We start from the raw sequence: 22,703 nt of genomic DNA on the forward strand, positions 1-22,703 counted from the left end.
GTTCTGACTATACAACCTTTCTTAGTCTTTTCCATTTGATTGAGCCTGGTTGCTTAGCCTTCGTGGAAATTCATGAGTTCCACATACACTTTTAATAAATCTATGAATTAAATTTTTTTTTTTTTTTTAAGATTTTATTTATTTATTTGACAGACAGAGATCACAAGTAGGCAGAGAGGCAGGCAGAGAGAGAGGAGGAAGCAGGCTCCCTGCTGAGCAGAGAGCCCGATGTGGGACTCGATCCCAGGACCCTGAGATCATGACCTGAGCCGAAGGCAGCGGCTTAACCCACTGAGCCACCCAGGCGCCCTAAATCTATGAATTAACCAGAATTGTTTTCTGCTGCCTACATTGAAGTATATTACAACCCTGTTGTTTAATGGCAGACCCAGAGCACACTCTCAGTTATAACTAAATACATAGTTTCCTGTGCTTTTTGGTTTAAGGGATAGCTCAGAACAATATTTAGTGGTAAAATCCATAATATATATCTAATTTGGATATTTCTAGGAAGTTCTAATGGAAACAGATATGTGAGGGACAAAATTGTTTTCCCAGAATCATAGACAAAACTAGAAACTGTGTTTTGGGATTTTAGCTGAAGGAAGAAGTTCATATTCTGCTCACCCATTTTCTGAAGGCTCCCTTGACATCCCCATTCCTCAGGCTATAAATGAAGGGGTTCAACATGGGGGTTACCACTGTGTACATGACTGTCAGGATGCGACCCTCAGGTGCCGAATAGCTGGTAAGAGGCCGGAAGTAGACCCATGTGAATGTGCCATAGAAGATAGCCACCACAGTGAGGTGAGAGCCACAGGTAGAAAAGGCTCTCCACTTGCTCTTGGCTGAGGGGCTCCGGAGGACCACTGAGATGATGCGGGCATAGGAAGCAATGATAAAGACCAGAGCTCCATTGATGACAATAACACCCTCTGTATGAATCATTAGGGTGTTGAGGTAGGGGCTGGAGCAGGAAATCTTCATCAGAGGGTAGAGGTCACAGAAGAAATGGGGGATCTTGTTATCTGCACAGAAGATCAATCGGCCCATGAGAAAGGTGTGCAGCATGGCATGAAGATGAGAGAGGATCTGGCACAGAGCCACCATCTGTGAACATAGCATTCTGGTCAGGATCCTAGGGTAGTGGAGAGGGTAGCATATGGCAATGTATCTGTCATAGGCCATTGCAGCCAGAAGGAAGTTTTCCATGGCTGCAAAGCAAATGAAGAAATAAGTCTGAGCTAAGCATCCCATGTAGGAAATAGCCTTGGTAGGAGAAAAAATGTTCTGTAGCATTTTGGGGACTGTGGTGGAGGTGAAGCAGATGTCTGCCAAAGCCAAGTTACTGAGGAAGATATACATGGGGGTGTGGAGGCGTGGAGTAGAGATAATCAGTGTGATGATGGCAAAGTTCCCCGAAATGTTGATTGCATACATCAGTAGAAAAAGAAGGAAGAGTGGAACCTTCTCTTCCGGCTGGGCAGAAATGCCCAAGAGAACAAAATGGGATACACTGGTCCAGTTGGTATTGACCATCAGTTGCTATAAGAACAAACAGATTTAATACTTTTTATTGAGATATATAATTGCCATATAACATTATATTTGTTTCAGGTGTACACCATAATGATTCAGTATTTGTATATGTTGCAAAATGGTCACCACAATAACTCTAGTTAACATCCATCCCCATACACAATTACAATTTTTTTCCTGTGATGAAGACTTTTTGAAGATATACTCTCTTAGCAACTTTTAAATATGTGATGTAATATTATCAACTGTATTCACCATGTTGTACATTACATTCTCATGACTTATTTTATAACTGGAAGTTTGTACCTTTGAACCCCTTCACTCATTTCACCACTCCCTGCCCTCTGCCTCTGGCAACCACCAATCTGTTCTCTGCATCTATGAGATTTTTTTCTTTTATTTTCTTTTCTTTTATGAGAGAGAGAGAGAGCATGCATGTCAGCACACGTTAGCAGTGGGGGAAGGGGAAAAGGAGAGGGAGAGAGAAAATCTTTTTATTTACTTCTTTAATTTTAATTAACATATAATGTATTATTTGTTTCAGGGGTACAGGTCTGTGATTCATCTTTAGCAATTCACAGTGCTCACCATAGCACATACCCTCCCCAGAGTCCATTACCCAGCCACCCCATTCCTTCCACCCCCTTCCACTCCAGCAACCCTCAGTTTGTTTCCTGAGATTAAGAGTCTCTTATGGTTTATCTCCCTCCCTGCCTTTGTCTTATTTCATTTTTCCTTCCCTTCCCCTATCATTCTCTGTCTTGTTTCTCGAATTCCTTATCTCAGTGAGATCTTATGATAATTGTCTTTCTCTGATTATTCCACTTTACATAATAACCTCTAGTTCCATCCATGTCATGGCAAATGGCAAGTTTTCATTTTTTGATGGCTGTATAATATTCCATTGTATATAGATACCACATCTTTATCCATTCTCCTGTTGATGGACATCTAGGTTCTTCCTATAGTTTGGGTATTGTGGACATTGCTGCTATAAATACAGGGGTGGATGTGCCCCCTTTGGATCACTACATTTGTGTCTTTGAAGTAAATACCTGGTAGTGCAATTGCTGGGTCATAGGGTAGCTCTGGTTTCAACTTTTTGAGGGACCTCCATACTGTTTTCCAGAGTGGGTGCACCAGATTGCATTCCCACCAACAGTGCAGGAGGGTTCTCTTGAGAGAAAGAATCTTAAGCAGGCTGCACACCCAGCACAGAGCCCAATGTGGGGTTGTTCTTACAACCCTGAGATCATGACCTGAGTTGAAATCAAGAGTTGGATGCTTAACTGACTGAGCCACCCAGGCACCCAGAGTTTTTTTCCCCCTTTAAGTTCCTCATATAAGTGATATCATATGGTATTTGTTTTTCTCTGATTTATTTCACTTAGCATAGTGCCCTCAAGGTCCACTCATGTTGCTGTAGATGGCAAGATTTCATTCCGTTTAATGACTGGATAGTATTTCGTTGTATATATATACTACATCTTCTTTATCCGTTCATCCATAGATGGACCAGCTAGGTTGTTTCAGTGTTGTGGCTATTGCAAATAATGCTGCAGTGAACATAAGTGTACTTATATCTTTTTGAATTATTATTTTTGTTTTTTTAAAGATTTTATTTATTTATATGAGAGGTTAAACATTTATATTTGTTGCTACTGGCAGTCAGAAACCAGTATGGGTCTTGAGTGTAGAAAGGACAGGATTTCCCGGAGTACAGCGGGCTTCAGTAAATTCGTTTATGACTTCCAGCCTATGGCCTCTGATTTTTTTTTTCCTTCCTTTTTTGCTTGAAGGTGGCAGAAAAGTAGCAGTGGATAAGGCTGTGCTCTTTTGCGCCAAACTAAATGTCTAGCATCCGCAGCTACAGTGTGTTGCTAACAAAGGCAGAGGTAGCTCTCTGGCTCCCAGAGCTTAACTCCAAACTCTCCCTCACAGCCATGTCCATGTCTACACGTACTTAAGGGTTCCTAAGCAGCTCTCACTACTGCTTGAGGAGCAATACAGAAAAGGCAATGTAGAGAAGCTGAGCACAGGATGGGAAATAATGGGATTCAGAGTCAGACAGAGCTGTATTCGAGTTCTTGATTCAACAAGTTAGATTCCCTGAACCCCAGTTTCCCAGTCTGTAAAAGGAACCATATGGTGCTCACTCAGAGTTTTTGAGACTATTAAATGAGATGCTGAATTTAATGCCCCTCACATGACTTTTCTTTTTTTTCCTTTTTTAAAAATTTTTTGTTTCTTTTCAGCGTAACAGTATTCATTGTTTTTGCACCACACCCAGTGCTCCATGCAATCTGTGCCCTCTCTAATACCCACCACCTGGTTCCCCCAACCTACCACCCCCCACCCCTTCAAAACCCTCAGATTGTTTTTCAGAGTCCATAGTCTCACATGATTCTTTATATGGAAAACCCAAAAGAATCCACCCCCAAACTACTAGCACTCATACAGCAATTCAGCAACGTGGCAGGATACAAAGTCAATGTGCAGAAATCAGTGCCTTTCTTATACATTTATACATTGTAAAGAAAGGGAAATTAGAGAATCAATTCCATTTACTATAGCACCAAGAACCATAAGATACCTGGGAATAAACCTAACTAAAGACGTAAAGGATCTGTACTCGAGGAAATACAGAACACTCATGAAAGAAATTGAAGAAGACACAAAAAGATGGAAGACCATTCCATGCTCTTAGATCGGAAGAATAAACATTGTTAAAATGTCTATACTGCCTAGAGCAATCTATACTTTTAATGCCATTCTGATCAAAATTCCACCAGTATTCTTCAAAGAGCTGGAGCAAATAATCCTAAAATTTGTATGGACCCCGAATCGCTAAGGAAATGTTGAAAAACAAAAATAAAGCTGGGGGCATCACGTTACCTGATTTCAAGCTTTATTACAAAGCTGTGATCACCAAGACAGCATGGTACTGGCATAAAAACAGACACATAGACCAGTGGAACAGAGTAGAGAGCCCAGATATGGACCCTCAACTCTATGGGCAAATAATCTTCGACAAAACAGGAAAAAATATCCAGTGGAAAAAGGACAGTCTCTTCAATAAATGGTGCTGGGAAAACTGGGCAGCTATATGTATTAGAATGAAACTCGACCATTCTTTTACACCATACACAAAGATAAACTCAAAATGGATAGTGTAGTGTACTATTAATGAGGGTAGATTTAGTGATTCATCAGTTGCGTGTAACACCCAGTGCTCATCACAAGTTCCCTCTTTTTTTAAAAATTTTTATTTATTTGTTTAATTTCTTTTCAGTGTTCCAGAATTCATTTTTGATGCACCACACCCAGTGCTCCATGCAATACATGCCCTCCATAATACCCACCACCAGATTCACCCAACCTCCCACCCCCTGCCCCTTCAAAACCCTCAGATTGTTTTTTAGAGTCCATAGTCTCTCATTGTTCATCTCCCCCTCCAATTTCCCCCAACTCCCTTCTCCTCTCCATCTCCCCTTATCCTCCATGTTATTCCTTATGCTCCACAAAAAAGTGATGGATATTAAGGAAGGCACGTATTGTGATGAGCACTGGGTGTTATGTGCAACTAATGAATCACTGAGCCCTATGTCAAAAACTAATGATGTACTGTACATTGACTAACTGAACATAAATAAACAAACACACAACAACAAACAAACAAACAAACAAACAACCCGAAGAGTCAGATGCTCAACCGACAGAGCCACCCAGATGCTCTTCAGTGTCTATGCTCTTAACCACTGGACTATGCAGTCCCTTAAACATTCCCTAACTATTTCAGTTCCTACTTTCCTCTTTGTTTCTTCCTTTTCTACTGAGCTATCTTGTGCCTTTAGCCATTGATAAGTGTCTCTCGTGTTTTTTTTTCTAGTTTAATTCTCATTATAGAATTAAAAAGTAGATATTATCATTCCCATTTTCAGATTATTAAATTGAGAATCAGAGGGATAGATTAACTTCTGTGGGGCCACAGAGCATAGGGTTGGATCATAGAGCTAACTCAGAAGTGATGCTCTTTCTGTCCTAGCTCATCCATTTAGCACCTATGTTTTATTCTTGTCCTGTCCATCCTTCCCCTTACTAGTCTGTCACTGTAGTTGGAGCCTCCAAATCAGAGCAACGGGTCCTGACTTTATTTAGGAAACATGAAATGTCTCCCCTCAGTTCTTAAGGGTGTTTTAAGAAGAGAATGACCTCTGCCAGACAGTTTACAGCCTGTGGCTTCTACCATAGACCCATCAAGCTCCTGTGACAAAGATGCTTATAGGACTGGAGAAAGCCCCATAAGTTGTCGGAGGGCAGGCTGCCTGGAACCACAGTCCTCCTCATCTCCCTCAGAGCTAGTGGAGATGATCCCTCCTGACACATAGTGCAGCATATCAGCTCATTGTGGGCAAAGGAGAATAATGTGGTATGGGGCAAGGCATGGGAAGCCAGGAATGGGGAACTACTAGAGAAGAATCTTTATATAAAGATGTGGACAGAGAAAAAGTAGTGTGGTATGTGAAAAAGTCTTAATTGAAGAATGGTAAGATTTGGGCTCTGGTGTCAGATTGCCATGAAACTTTTCTTGGGGGTCTTGGGAAAATCACTTCATTCTTGAGAGTCTCTGTTTCTTCATCTGGGAAATGGGAAGATGAACCCCTGCTTTCAATAGAAGAGCTTTTGTAAAGAAAACAAAAACAAAAACAAGAGACTGTGGACTTAAAGGCACTGTAACAAGTTTGTGAAATAGTGCAAAGTTGTTTGTTTTAAATTCCTGTAGGAACTTGGCTTCCCTATCACAGAACAGGTCCCCACAAGTCCTGGCTCTCAGATCCACAGACTTCCCTGATAACAGAGTTGCCTCTCTTTCCAAAAATGACCTTGATAAACAGAAGCTCTTGGCACTTGTATAACATAACTTAGTCTATTCTCTGGGTTTTTCAGTCTGATCACTAATTCCCAGAAGTGGAAAGAAAAGTCCAGGTCAGTTTTTAAGAAAGACAAAGTTGACAGCTATGTCCAGGGTTTCATTTTAGAATCATCCAATCCTGATTACCCATAACACCTCCCAAAGTGACTAAAGCTTTCTGGAATTCCATCAGATATTTTCTCTTTGACTCAGGAAAATTTCCCTGAAAGGAAACACTCTTGACTATTTAAAACATTCAGTTTGTTTTTTGTTTTGGGGCTATTTTTCCCCCCTGTGGCTAGGTTTCATAAAGGGAGGAGAGAGTCCATGAAGATATATAGCATGTCTGAGGATGGCATAAGGAAGAGGCACTATAAAGGGAAAGAAAAAGAAAAAAAGAAGAAAACTAAGGGACTCAAAGACAGACTTCACAAAATGCACAATACTGTGTAAAGGATCCAATTTGAGAAAGATGGTTATCCCTCCAGAAATTTTCAGAGAGCAATTCCTGTGAAGGAATTACCTGAGTGGCTCAGAAATTGCAGTGTGGGTGTGCAGTCTTGAGCGAGGAGACTCAGCTTCTTATGGGCCTCTGACTGGACTGGAATGGGCTGGGCTGGACACTTCCTTCGTCCCTCAGGCAGCATGTATTGTCATGTCTTCTTTTGACAGTAGCATAGAGCTATCTACTCGGGGAAGACGGGAAGTTGCCCAGCATAGCAGAAAGGAAGGCATTGGGAAGGAGTTGAAGGGAGAGGGCAGCCAGCCTCATGGTGGTGCTTCTGCTGGTCAGGGGCAGGAAGACATGCCTAGGAAATGCACTGGGAGATTTTATCACATGCTTCTGCATGACTCCATGGTTCTCACTAGCACCGAGCCCCAAGTGTGTCATTGTCCAAATCTGAGACCGTCCCTGGGGATTGGGACCCAGGAGGCAGTACTTCCAGTATTAGCATTAGTGACTCCTGTGGCGTGGCAGGTGATCCCGAGAGTGGTCAGGACTTGGGAGATCATCCTGGACATGGAGTTCTCTGTCATGTGCTCCAAAATTTGACTCTAAGAAGTCCTTGAAGATGTAGCCTGTTATTTTTACATTTCATTGAAGTGAAAAATATTTTGCAGTGAAACACGTATCAAGTGAAAAGTGAGAGTCTTGTTTCCCATCTTCCCCCTTCCTCTCCAGGAGTAATCGCTGTTCATGTTTTGACATGGATTCACCCAGACACTTTTCTATGCACAAATATACATGTATAATTTTATTTTTACAAAAAATAGGGCCATTTGTTCTGGAGCTTTCTTTGTTTCTCTCATCAATATATCACAGATCTTCTCTGTCACCATCAAACCTACCCCATAGGGCACCTGGGTGGCTCAGTGGGTTAAAGCCTCTGCCTTCGGCTCAGTTCATGATCTCAGGGTCCTGGGATCAAGCCCTGTATCAGGCTCTCTGCTCAAGGGGGGAGCGCTTCTTCCTCTCTCTCTGCCTGCCTCTCTGCCTACTTGTGATCTCTGTCTGTCAAATAAATACATAAATAAATTCTTTTTTTTTTTAAGATTTTATTTATTTGTCAGAGATAGAGGGAGAGAGAGTGAGTGAGCACAGGCAGACAGAGAAGCAGGCAGAGACAGAGGGAGAAGCAGGCTCCCTGCCGAGCAAGGAGCCCAATGTGGGACTCGATCCCAGGACCCTGGGATCGTGACCTGAGCCGAAGGCAGCTGCTTAACCAACTGAGCCACCCAGGCGTCCCTAAATAAATTCTTTAAAAAAAAAAACCTACCTTGTTATTTTAAAGTATTTAGTGCCTATTGGATGTTCCACAAGTTATAGACCATCATTCCTCATGCGATGTATCTCCTTTCTTGGGGGCGGGCTATCACAAAAGCAATGCTATATGGATATTCTTTTACAGATATCTTTGTTTGCACATATTTTTCTAGGAATGGAAATGCTTTATGAAAGTATATGTGCATTTTTTTTTTACTTTCCTGTAGCTTGATGTTTATTTTTTAAAATTTTTAAAATTTATTTATTTTCAGAAAAACAGTATTTATTATTTTTTCACCACACCCAGTGCTCCATGCAATCCGTGCCCTCTATAATACCCACCACCTGGTACCCTGACCTCCCACCCCCCCGCCACTTCAAACCCCTCAGATTGTTTTTCAGAGTCCATAGTCTATCATGATTCACCTCCCCCTTCCAATTTACCCCAACTCCCTTCTCCTCTCTAACACCCCTTGTCCTCCATGATATTTGTTATGCTCCACAAAGAAGTGAAACCATATGATAATTGACTCTCTCTGCTTGACTTATTTTACTCAGCATAATCTCTTCCAGTCCTGTCCATGTTGCTACAAAAGTTGGGTATTCATCCTTTCTGATAGAGGCATAATACTCCATAGTGTATATGGACCACATCTTCCTTATCCATTCATCCGTTGAAGGGCATCTTGGTTCTTTCCATAGTTTGGCGACTGTGGCCATTGCTGCTATAAACATTGGGGTACAGATGGCCCTTCTTTTCACGACATCCGTATCCTTGGGGTAAATACCCAGGAGTGCAATGGCAGGGTCATAGGGAAGCTCTATTTTTAATTTCCTCAGGAATCTCCACACTGTTCTCCAAAGTGGCTGCACCAACTTGCATTCCCACCAACAGTGGAAGAGGGTTCCCCTTTCTCCACATCCTCTCCAACACATATTGTTTCCTGTTTTGTTAATTTTGGCCATTCTAACTGGTGTAAGGTGATATCTCAATGAAGTTTTAATTTTAATCTCCCTGAGGGCTAATGATGATGAACATTTGTTCATGTGTCTGATAGCCATTTGTATGTCTTGATTGGAGAAGTGTCTCTTCATATCTTCTTCCCATTTTTTGATATGTTTGCCCTTTTCATGTGTGTTGAGTTTGAGGAGTTCATTATCGATCCTGGATATCAACCTTTTGTCTGTACTGTCATTTGCAAATATCTTCTCCCATTCCGTGGGTTGCCTCTTTGTTTTCTTGACTGTTTCCTTTGCTGTGCAGAAGCTTTTGATTTTGATGAAGTCCCAAAAGTTTATTTTCTCTTTTGTTTCCTTTGCCTTTGGAGACATATCTTGAAAGAAGTTGCTGTGGCTGATATTGAAGAGATTACTGCCTATGTTCTCCTCTAGGATTCTGATGGATTCCTGTCTCACATTGAGGTCTTTTATCCATTTTGAGTTTATCTTTGTGTACGGTGTAAAAGAATGGTCGAGTTTCATTCTTCTACATATAGCTGCCCAGTTTTCCCAGCACCATTTATTGAAGAGACTGTCTTTTTTCCACTGTATATTTTTTCCTGTTTTGTCGAAGATTATTTGCCCATAGAGTTGAGGGTCCATATCTGGGCTCTCTACTCTGTTCCACTGGTCTATGTGTCTGTTTTTATGCCAGTACCATGCTGTCTTGGTGATCACAGCTTTGTAATAAAGCTTGAAATCAGGTAACGTGATGCCCCCAGCTTTATTTTTGTTTTTCAACATTTCCTTAGCGATTCGGGGTCCATACAAATTTTAGGATTATTTGCTCCAGCTCTTTGAAGAATACTGGTGGAATTTTGATCAGAATGGCATTAAAAGTATAGATTGCTCTAGGCAGTATAGACATTTTAACAATGTTTATTCTTCTGATCCAAGAGCATGGAATGGTCTTCCATCTTTTTGTGTCTTCTTCAATTTCCTTTATGAGTGTTCTGTAGTTCCTTGAGTACAGATCCTTTACCTCTTTGGTTAGGTTTATTCCCAGGTATCTTATGGTTCTTGGTGCTATAGTAAATGGAATTGATTCTCTAATTTCCCTTTCTGTATTTTCATTGTTAGTGTATAAGAAAGCCACTGATTTCTGCACATTGACTTTGTATCCTGCCATGTTGCTGAATTGTTGTATGGGTTCTTGTAGTTTGGGGGTGGAGTCTTTTGGGATTTCCATATAAAGAATCATGTCATCTGTGAAGAGAGAGAGTTTGACTTCTTCCTTGCCAATTTAGATACCTTTTATTTCTCTTTGTTGTCTGATTGCTGTTGCTAGGACTTCTAATACTATGTTGAAGAAGAGTGGTGAAAGTGGGCATCCTTGTCTTGTTTATTAAGTAAGAGCCATGCAGATGACCTCTCTCTAGGAGACTCTGTGGTATATATGCATTTTTAATTTCAGGTGGCAGCATCAGATTATCCTACAAAAAATTGGAGTCAAATTACTGGGTGTGGTGCAAAAACAATGAATACTGTTACGCTGAAAATAAATTAAAAAAATATTTTAAAAAGAGCATATGAGAGTGTCCTTTTCCACACAACCTAACAGCACTGTTTGCCAACTTTTTTCTGTCTCTCAGTCTGATGACAGAAAACAAAAACAAAAACAAAAACACCCCACAATCCTTTATTATCGTTTTACTTTTTTTTCCTAGTTGAAGGAAACATTTTTTTCTTTGTATTTTTGACCATTTTTATATTTCCCTTTTCTGAATTTTCCAAAGAAATCCTTCACCATTTTTTTCTCTGTGATGGTTGTGTTTTTATTATGACTTTGCAGGGGTTATAATGTGCTTAAGAAATATTCTGTTATGTTTTCCTTCCTGATCTGACTCATAACTCTCTGTTCTCAGTATGCGGCTTGGATGGATATTTTCCCTTTTACTTATGCTCTCTTCAGTCTGGGAACACAAATCATTCATTTCCCTAGAAAGAGAAATGGACCATTCCTATCAACTCTCATGTCCGTCTGCTGCCAAACATCTTAAACTCACATAGACGCAGATGTTGTTGAAGGCACATAGTTGGCAATCATAATAGGTTACATATGTTGAGTGTTTACTATGAGTCAGACATTCTGTTTAAAGTGCTCAAATGCTTTTATGTCATTTATTCCTCCCAGTGACCAAATGAGCTACTCCCATGTTCATTGTGGCATTAGTCATCATAGCCAAGATATGCAAACAACATAAGTGCTGTTGACAAATGAATGGGTTAAAAAAATGTGGTATATAAACACCCAATGGAATATTACTCAGCCATACAAAAGAAGGAAATCCTTCATTTGTGACAACATGGATAAAGTTTGGGGCTATTATGCTGAGTGAACAGTCAGGTAGAGAAGACAAATACTATACGATCTTGCTTATATGTCGAAAAAGCCAAACTCATAGAAACCAAGAGTAGAAGGTGATTTCCAGGAGCTAGAATGAGAAGTGGGTTAATGGGGAGAGGTTAGTTGAAAGTATATCCTTCTAGTTATTCAGATGAGTAAGTTGTAGGGATGTAGTGTACAATGTCGTGACTGTAGCTAACAATACTCTTATATATTTTAAGGTTGCTAAGAGCATAGATCTTAAATGTTCTCACCACACACACACACACACACACACACACACACATGGTAACTGTGAGACAGTGGATGTGTAAGCTAACTTTATTGTGGTAATCATTTCACAATATATATGTATACCAAGCCACCAAATTCTACACCTTAAACTTACACAATATTACAGGTCCATAGTATTTCAATAAAACTGGAAAAATAAACAATAAAAAAACTTAAATGGGGAAAATTAAATTACACCATTTGGGCACAGATGTATATGTCATAAAATTAAAAGAGAAATCAAATAAGTAATTAGCATAAAAGTAGGAATAGTGCGTACTAAGGAGGGCACGTATTGCATGGAGCACTGGGTGTGGTGCATAAACAATGAATCCTGGAACACTGAAAAAATAAAATTAAAAAAAATAGGAATAGTGGTACTTTCACAGGGAAGAGAGGAGCTGCAATTTCACAGAGGTACACAGACAGTTTCTGGAAAGCTGGCAATGATCTATTTCCTCAACAGGTGGTAGATACTTAGGGTTTTGCCTTGTGAGAAATCATCAAACAGTAAAAACAAAAGTTAGAAATTAAAATAAATTTTTAAAAATCTCAAAAAAATTTAAATAAATATTCCAAATAGAACTCATTCACTTAATCATTAATTTCCATATTAATTTCTTCATTCTTTTATTTAGCTAAATCCTATGGGGTATGGTAGTGTTTAAGACAGAGCTCCTCCTTTCATAGAATTTACAGTAAATCATAAGAGATGTTATGCACTAGACTACAGGCTCTATGAAGTCAGGGGCAAGATGTATTTTTTTCTTCATAGTAGCCCCAATAGCAAGTGTTAGGCACCTATTAGGAACTTCGTACATATTTGTAGAATGAATGGAAGAATAAGTAAAGTAGTTTCTTAGGCAATTACTTGTTAAATATCGTTGAGAAAAGTGCATTGAAAGAGAAACACAGGGAGTTTGGAAAATGTAAATCACAAAGATCTAACCAACCCTTCCTGAGGAAATGATGCTTCAGCTGAGATCTAAGGAATGAGTGAGTGTTAGGGAGAAGAGGAGGAGGAGAAAGCATTTTAGGCAGAAAGAATTTTGAGGGAGATAAAAACATTCAGATTATAGCAGTGCTTGATCCAAATTATTACAATGAGATAAGATTGCTGCTGTTTAACAAGGGCAAGGAGGTATATGTTTGGAACTTGTGGGATTTACTGGGACACCAGCAGGTGCTCCCATGAATGGATGGAATGAGTTAGACCTGTAATGGGTACTGTAGGCGGGGAACCCTGATTCTGATTGTTCCCTGAGGATCCAAAGCTATGATATAGCACAGGTAATGAGTTCCAGAGTGATAAAGTAAATATTATAGAAGAAAAATGCAGGGATATAGCCCAGGTACAGAGTTTCAGGGTGAAAATGTAAATATTATAGAAGTAAGCAGGGCATCGCTAAGAGTGAATGTTTGTTAGATGAATTCTATGAACAATAAGACATAATTGGTAATAAGGCTCCTGTGTTTGTGACACTCGCCTGAGGCTGCCGGAGGTCTCTCCTCCACACAACCTCTGCTTGAAATGCTTAGGGAGGATGTAATTTATACAGGGAAGATAAGAGAAACAAATATTTTAATTGGGAGGCCCCCAGCATTACTGGAATTTAGATCCACTTCAATCCACAGATTCCTTCTGTAGGATAGTTGTAACAAAGACCTTTATTTTTTTCTTTTTTTAAATAACTTTTCTATCATGTTATGTTAGTCACCATACAGTACATCATTAGTTCTTGATGGAGTGCTCCATGATTCATTTTTTGTGCGTAATACCCAGTGCTCCATGCAATAATGCCCTCCTTAATAGCCCAGTGATGTGTACGAAGACATTTAAAATTGTAATAATGTTCTGCAACAACAGAGACCTGCACCAAGTGCAGATAACAAGGAAGGGCATGGCCAGTAGAGTCAGAGCACCTGAAGTCAGACCTCAAAGACGCCATTGGACAACCAACCCAGAACAGCAGAAGCTCTGAACATATAGAAGGGAGATCTGGTGGAGGAGATGACATGTTAACTCTAATCTTGAGGCAAACTGCTGCAGTGGGGACTACAGCTTATCCTACTAACCCTCCTATTATCTTTTTTTAAAAAGGAACATGGCCCTCAGCCACCACTTTAAAGAAGCAGTGACAAGGTATACTGGACTTAATATGGGGGGCAAGAGGGTCTGAGCAGTGCGAGGGGTAAACAGTAGTAAATGCTCTTGTTGCCTCATCCATGTACCCTCAAGTCTTATCATTGTCCTGATACTGACAGGACGTATGGATTTATCCCACATACTTTCACCCAGCATATCCATCTGTCTGAAAGCTATTTCTGGCTGCTGGAGGTGTCCCAGGGTATCCCATGAGTTCCAGATAGACATGCATAGCAGAGAAGAAGTGCTGAGGAATTAATGCTCCCTGGGAAAGCCTTCAGTCTCAGCTGGTGGGAGTTGGGTGGGGTAATTTAGAAGTATGTGTTCTGTACTGGCTCCAGAGTTCCCCAGCCATAGTAAGGGCCAACTAGGCACGGTGGTAACTCATGTGGTAGTGTCCCTGTATTGTCTACCTTTCCTCTACTGTCTTCGTTCCCCATTTCCTCCTGGTGTTTCCTAGGATCACCTCCCAAAAGAACTGCTTATATTCAAATTCTTGCCTCAGAACCTGTTTCTAAGTGAACCCAAACCAAGATAGATTCCAATATTATGGCTTTAAAACACCTTGTAAAAGGCCTACCTCTCTTCATAAGCACTGGGCCAGGACATTTCAAATCTCTCATTTGATGGTGAATGCTATTTGGCAATAAAATGGCCTAAAATATGCTTGCCAAATTCTGTGTGTCTTATTTTTGGTAAATGTGAACAACTACAACCATTAAAAAGCATATGATTCTGTTGGCTTCATGATTACTCAGCAGGGAGGGGTCAGGCTCACAAGACCTACAATAATGAGAAGAGCAACTTTGAAAACAACAGCAGCTATACAAGGGTTGTGGTTATTTTCTGAGTCCCTTCTACATGTCAGGGATCATGAGAAGCACTTCAGTTATAGCCATTCAGTTATTTACCATTTATCAATATTATTAAAACTTAGTTTTTTACCTCATTATTACATACAAGGTGACTCGGAGATGTTAAATAACTTACTCTAGAGTCTCTGAGACTCTAGATATGTGCTGAGGCTATGATTTTCAGATTGTTGGGGGTGTTTGAGGGAGCTCAAGAAACAGCACCCACTTTCCCAGTTGAGTTCTCAATCAACTACTGAATAAGACAAGGACACACAGAAGACAGGGGCTATATCGCCACTTTACTCCTGATGAAGTCTAAGTTAGAGACATGACTTGAAGTGAGAACCTAAATATTTTCCTGACCAACCCCAGAAGCGACTATTGCTGGATTTGGGAGGATTCTCAGGAGTATATGAGTGGCCACTTTACCCTTGGAGATACATAGCAGAGCACATGTCCCTGTGAACAGGTTGGTTCTCAGTAAGAAACAGGATTGGCCTGGGCTGAGTGTGCACAAATTTCTGTTCTGGGACAGAGTGAGTAAGGTAGCAAACTAGGGCAGTTGTTAGATTAAATAAATCTCATCCACTCGCAGGTACAAGTCAAGCTGGGTGACAAAATATTCCTCCCAACACTAGCACACTCTTCTACCTACATTGAGTCAACCATTGGTGACCCATGTGAAGTGAATATGGAGGAATTAAATAATCATTGGAAGAATTCTCCTTAACACAGTTTCTACCTCCATATTCAGAGACCTCCAAAATATTTACCAGAGAGAGAAATCATGTAGAAGAGCCTTCATAAATAAATAAGAAGACTGGAGACAGGGCTTCCAGAGAGGGAGTGATTGAGGGTTTTCCCAATAGAGAGAAGGGAATTCCTAAGATTAATTAAGATAAATAACAGAACTTAAGATCTGGATTCCATAAACATTTGTGGAGCACTTACTGTGACCCAAGTAAGCTTATATGTTTCTTATTATTTATTACTCTTATGATGTAGTTGTTTTTCCAGTTTTACAGATAAAGAAACCAGACCTCAGAAAGGAAGAATGTTCCCCAAATTACATAGTGTGAGAGTGGAAGGCTTTTGGTCTTGATTTGTAACTTCTGACTTCAAGTCTTTAGTTCTTGTCACCATAACACTAAATATTATTGGAACTGGGGTATATGAATATAGGGTTTTAACTAACATAATTCAGTCACTCTATTTTATAAATGTTTCAGGAAACCAAGGCTCAGAGGCAATCAAGTGATTATCCAGCTGTCACACAGTTCATTTCTGGCAAAGCCAACCCTGGAACCCAGGGCTTAAACTATGCCCCATTCTGATGTTTCAATAGAACACTGCCTATTTAAATATAAAGTATCAGGTTACTTCCTTTGTGCTTCTTGCTACCAGACATGATGAATCCTATATTCTTGGGCCAATGACATCTTCCACAGTTCTGTTATAACTTGACCCAAACAAAAATTTTTACTTTCATTGTTGTTTTATATGTATACAAGCCCCCAGGCTTTGGCTTGAGACCAGTAAAAGTAACAAGAGCCATTTTGAGAGGGGATAGTAAACTACTCAGAGCATGGGCATTTCACAGAGACAATCTGAGGTTACTGTTATCACTTGTCCCTCCCTGTCCTTAGATGTCAATCTGTACTTTGTAATACAAACACAAGAAAAAAGAAGTCACATGTTCAGGGAAGCTTCAGTGGTTAGGTCATCAGGAGGCCAATTTCAACTCCCAGATCTGAGTCTTGGAGTCAGGACCACAAGGTCCTGGGAAAGAACATTAGAGTGTTTTTCTTCTGAGTAGTTTTCCCAGAGCCCCCTTCATATCCCTGTTTCTTAGGCTATAGATGAAGGGGTTCAGCATGGGGGTCACCACTGTGTACATTATTGAGAAGACTCTGTCTTTTCCACCTGAGGGGGATGATGGAGGACATAAATAGACCCCAATAGCTGTGCTATAAAACAGAGAGACCACAGAGAGGTGGGAGGTGCAGTTGGAGAAGGCCTTTTGCTTACCCTTTGTGGAATTGATTCTTAGGATGGCCAAAGCAATATAAAAGTAAGATGTAAGGATGCAGATGAAGGGTCCAATTAGCAGTGTTCCTGCCATAAGGATGAGCACCAGGTCATTAACATAAGTACTGGAGCAGGCCAGATTCAGGAGTGGGACCAGATCACAGAAGAAATGGGGGATGATATTGGGGCCACAGAAAGAAAGCCTCATTACCAGGAGGGTATGCACTAGGGCATGGAAGGTAGTGACCATCCATGACCCAGCCACCAACAGGATACACCGTTGGGAGTTCATGGTCATGGCATAATGGAGGGGGTGGCTGATGGCCACATAGCGGTCAAATGCCATCACAGCCAGGAGAAAGTTGTCTAGATCTGCAAATAGGCCAAAGAAATAAAGCTGTGTCAGACACCCACCATAAGAAATCAGTTTACTTCCTGAGCTAATATTATCTAGCATCTTGGGAATTATTGTGGAGATGAAACCAATGTCAGAAAAGGAAAGATTAGCCAGGAAGAGGTACATAGGGTTGTGGAGGTGCTGGTCAGAAACTATGGCCAGGATGATGAGCAGGTTCCCCAGAATGGTGACCAGGTACATGCCCAGGAAAAGCCCGAACAGGAGAGGCTGCTGCTCTGGCTGCTCAGAGAGTCCCATGAGAAGAAATTCATAGATGCTGGTCTGATTTCTTCTGTCCATGTCTGGAATTCTGTATGAAAGAAATTTGTTGTTGTTGTTGTTGTTGTTGTTATTTTTTTTAATTTATTTTTTATTTTCAGCATAACAGTATTCATTATTTTTGCACCACACCCAGTGCTCCATGCAATCTGTGCCCTCTATAATACCCACCACCTGGTACCCCGACCTCCCACGCCCTGCCCCTTCAAAACCCTCAGATTGTTTTTCAGAGACCATAGTCTCTTATGGTTCACCTCCCCTTCCAATTTCCCCCAACTCCCTTCTCCTCTCTATCTCCCCATGTCCTCCATGCTATTTGTTATGCTCCACAAATAAGTGAAACCATATAATAATTGACTCTCTCTGCTTGACTTATTTCACTCAGCATAATCTCTTCCAGTCCCATCCATGTTACTACAAAAGTTGGGTATTCATCCTTTCTGATGGAGGCATAGCACTCCATAGTTTATATGAAAGAAATTTTTATGATAAGTAACAAAAAAGTAAAATAATGCTGTGTGGGAAGTATTTCATATTCCTATTAGAAACATCATGTGGGGGGCGCCTGGGTGGCTCAGTGGGTTAAAGCCTCTGCCTTTGGCTCAGGTCATGATCTCAGGGTCCTGGGATCGAGCCCCGCGTCGGGCTCTCTGCTCAACCGGGAGCTTGCTTCCTCCTCTCTCTCTCTACCTGCCTCTCTGCCTCCTTGTGATTTCTGTCTGTTAAATAAATAAATAAATCTTTTTAAAAAAACTGTATATATGCAAAGTATACAGTGTGATGTTTTAATATAAGTATACATTGTAAAATGATGATTTCAGTCACATTAATTCATACATCTTTTGCCTTAGAGAATGTAAATATCCAATTTGGCAGTTACAGTTCTCATGGCAAATGAAATTAATGGAGTTTTTGGCTTATGCATCAGTCTCTTGTGAGTGTGATTGATGTGAGTCAGTCCATTTCAGTTTAACCCAGTGCTTGGATGAGATCCACACCACATGGGAGCATTTCCCGTATTTCACAGAATCGAATCTCTACTATATCTATATACTTAAAACCACTACATGAGACTCATCTATTTGTCTCCAAGCAGAGTATCTAGGTTGCATAACATTAAGGGAAAAATTTAGTTTGTACTCAGAAAATTTTGACTCACCTTCCCCCTCTTTTTTTTAGATTTTTAAAAAAATTATTTATTTGACAGAGATCACAAGTAGGCAGAGAGGCAGGCAGAGAGAGAGGGGGAAGACAGCTCCCTGCTGAGCAGAGAGCCCGATGTGGTGCTTGATCCCAGGATCCTGAGATCATGACCCCAGCCAAAGGCAGAGGCTTAATCCACTGAGCCACCCAAGCACCCCTTGACTCACCTTCTTTATCAAACATTGTAATATGGCTTCGAATAATTCATTTAAACTGTCAAACTTTGGTCCCCCCCCCATGAAGAAAGATAACTTGAATTGATGTCATAAGCTGTTGTGAGTCTCCTTCTCACCATCAGAAAAACATCTAGGCTCTTTCTTATCATGACATTATTAGCCCTTCTTGAGTCTGTTTCCATCTTTCTGTCCAGTGAAACTTCCCTGTTACACCACACCAGTCTTGCCTATGAAACCACTAACAGTCCTCAGACAACTCCTGTGTCTTGCCTGCGTGACTTTGGTATTTAGCCCTTTCACCTTCCTAGTTGCTTCCTCCTCCTCTCCACCTGGCAAGAGCTTGGGTGTCAACACTGGACAATACTTCATATTCTCCTTTTGGAATCCATTGCTTTTACCCTCTTTGCTCCCACAGCTCTGTATTTGAGTTTTGCTGGAACACTTGACATATTGCCTTATAATTAGTTGCTTATCCCCATTAGGGGAGACACTGAGGTGTCTCCCTCGGTGCCAGAGACTCATTTTTCTTCATTTTGTTTCTTTTTATGTATGCACTTCGCATGTACTATTGAATAAGGTAGTGGATGGATGGGCAGTAAAATGGCTTTTTAAGCTATGATGAAACTGTGTGATATTATCATTTAGGTACCAGCATTGGCTTTTATACTTTAAGTAAATTACAGTTACTGGAAGAGGTGTATGAAAAACTTAGGTTGCCTAGCATACATTCTAATACAATGGGGAAAAATGTTTAAAGTATTTGAATGTTGAATTAGTAAGTCTAATTGGTTGTGTTTCTTCCCAAGCACTGAATGTGTGGTTTGTTTATATTTTACATTTAAACTAAATATTGTTGGGTTTTAATTTAAAAATGCAGAGAAAATGGATGCTTGGAATTCCAATTTAGTAGGAATGTATCTTCTCATAGGTCTGAATCTGCTCCTTTGTACCCCTTCCGAGTGCTAAGAAATGTTCCCCTGAATCGCTTTGCTTTTCCATATTTGAAAACAGTCAATCCGACCTGTCATGTTCCATCCACATATCAAGTCCCTTTCAGGAATATGTGGAAGTTTCAGGAATGTAGTTTCAGGGACTAGAGGGTTAAATTCATAGCCCAGTGAAGTAGACCTCTGGATCAAGGCTACCCTGCCACTCCATCCTTTAGGGACTGATGGATATTAAGCCATCTTATACAACATATATAAGATGGCTTAATATCCATATATATATATATATATATATATATATATATATATATATATATATATCTTCTTTTCAGCATAACAGTATTCATTGTTTTTGCACCACACCCAATGCTCCATGCAATATGTGCCCTCCTTAATACCCACCACCTCTTATTTTATGAATGAGTAAATAGAATCTCCAAGAACTGCTGTAATCTGTCCAAGTTCAGTACTACAACTGATACCAAAAACAGGATTCCTGAAACAATTTCCAAAGGACCATTCTGCTTCTCTTGACTGACAGGGAAGGGGGATGCATGGCCAATGACTTACTGTCAGTTCTGAGTTGGGCCCAGAAGAGCTCCTCATTTTTTTTCACATTATGGTAGAGATTTGACTCTTCTGCTCTGAGTTCTCACTTGTCAAGAGTGGAAAAACCATATTTGATGACCAGATGAAAAGACAGCATCTTCCCCTATATTTAAGGCATAAAGGACTCCTTGGGACGTGGAACCCTCATCTCCTCCAAAGATGGAGAAATGAGAGTGGGCCATCTTAGATCCTGAGTCAGCCAAACTGACTAGAAATGTGGGGAAAAAAAAAAGAAGCTAGATATCTCCCTGTGGTTTCTGGAGCAATCCCCAGAGCTCCCTGCTGTAAGTTTCAGAAACATCTGGGAACACCGGTCTCTGAAGTATTCACTGCGGGAAAAACCTTGGTCTGTTGCCCAGTCCCCAAACTCTAAATGAACTGCTCTGTGGCTTTGGAAAGTTCACTTATCCTTTCTGGACTTTTCTCAGGTAAGTAAGTCAGAAAACAAAATATTCTCTCAAATAGAAATCTCCGAGTTCACATTTTTGCCATCCTAAGTATGTGAAGTTGTAGTTCTTTGTGCTTTTATTTCACATTTCCCCAGTCTTTAATGATCCAGAGCACATTTTCTTGTGCTGATCAGCCATTCTTATATCTTCTTTTATGAAAAGTCTGCCCATTTTTACTGGGTTGATTGTCTTCTGATACTGATTTGTAGGAACTTTAATTCTGATTTGTAATGGATATACTTTTTCATTTTTCCTTTAGTTTAAGCCTTTAAAAAAACCCCAAATTTTATCAAGATGGTTAGCCATCTTTAATTTCCATTTATCTTGCAGCATTTCCTAAAAATGTCTGTCCTTTAAGGTGCCTGGGTGGCTCAGTTTGTTAAGTGGCTGACTCTGGATTTCACCTCAGGTCATGATCTCAGGGTCCTGGGATCCAGCCCTGCATCAGGCTCCCCAGTCAGCCAGGAGCCTTCTTAAGGATTCTTTCCCCAACCCACATATTCACACATGCTCTCTTTCTCTCTAAAATAAATAAATAAATACTTAAAAAAAATTTTACTCTTTTTTTTATTATGTTCAGTTAGCTAGCATATAATACATTATTAGTTTTTGATGTAGTGTTCAACGATTCCTTAAAAAATGTTTATCTTTTAATTTGAGTGTTTCCTTCACAAGTTTCAGTGAGGCAAACCTTCTGAAGCTTTATGCAAATATATGAATTATCTTTATTTAGATATATAAGAATATTTGTAATATGTTTTCACATTTGAGTGACAACTTTGCTGGATACAAATTATTGATTTTAAAGCTATATTCTTTTTATGCATTAAAAATATTTCATTGCTTTTTTTACATCCAGTATGGCTGTTAAGGAATCTGATATGAGTATGATTACTGCAGGCAAACTCCCCTTTGTCTCAAAACTTTTCTCTGACTTTGAAATTCTTAAAATTTATTAAAACCTGTAGATGTGCGAGCTTTTCATTTTCTTTCCTTTTCATTACTCTCTAGACCCTTGAACTTGACCCTTGACCCTTGAAGTCATTAATATTTAACTCTAAATAACTTGTCTCTGTTATTTTTCCAAATAGTTCTTCTCCAATTTTATTTTTTGTTCTGAGATTCATATGATTTTTTTCATTAATCCTTTTATTTTGCTTAGGAGATAAATTGCATTGTTTGATTATTTTTTAATGTGCTAAAATACACATAACATTTACATAAATTTACCATTTTAACCATTTTAACATGCACAAGTCAGTGGCATTAAGTATATTCCAATTTTAATATATGTGCTGCCGAAGCAAGCACAGTGGCATTAAGTATATTTACAGTATTGTGCAACCATGACCTCTATCTTGGCTTCCCCTTTAAGTTCAGTAACAATATCACTTCTAGTCAACGTTTGCTGGAGGTTCTGGCCAGGGCAGTCAAGCAAAAAATAAAATAAAATAAAATAAAAGACATCTAGGCTGGAAAGGAAGGAACAAAACTCTATTTTCTGATGATTTCTGTATATATAGTTAAGCCTTGAACAACTCAAGTTTGAGCTGCATGGGTCCACTTATATGTGGATTTTTAAAAAAATAAATACAGGACAGTAGTGTAATGTATTTTCTCTTCCTTATGACTTTCTTTTTTTTTCATTTTGTAAGGATTTATTTAAATTCCACTTAGTTAAAATACAGCATAATATTAGTTTCAGGTATACAATATAGTGATTCAACACTTTTATACATCACCTAGTACTCATCACCAAACAAGTGCATTTTTTAATCCA

General features: G+C 39.8%; 2 protein-coding genes across 2 annotated transcripts; both read right to left on the reverse strand.

The window, feature by feature from the left end:
* Positions 1-612: 612 nt before the first annotated feature.
* LOC131812090 (olfactory receptor 1Q1-like) lies at positions 613-1,539 on the reverse strand. The gene has a single exon (XM_059141187.1). The coding sequence runs from the start codon at positions 1,537-1,539 to the stop codon at positions 613-615; it is 927 nt and encodes a 308-aa protein (XP_058997170.1).
* A 15,088-nt stretch (positions 1,540-16,627) lies between these two features.
* LOC131813004 (olfactory receptor 1E5-like) lies at positions 16,628-17,560 on the reverse strand. Its single transcript, XM_059143090.1, has one exon. It carries the CDS (start codon positions 17,558-17,560, stop codon positions 16,628-16,630), a length of 933 nt encoding a protein of 310 aa, XP_058999073.1.
* Positions 17,561-22,703: the final 5,143 nt, after the last annotated feature.

Source organism: Mustela lutreola, chromosome 12 (assembly GCF_030435805.1).
Source record: "Mustela lutreola isolate mMusLut2 chromosome 12, mMusLut2.pri, whole genome shotgun sequence".
NCBI lineage: Eukaryota > Metazoa > Chordata > Mammalia > Carnivora > Mustelidae > Mustela > Mustela lutreola.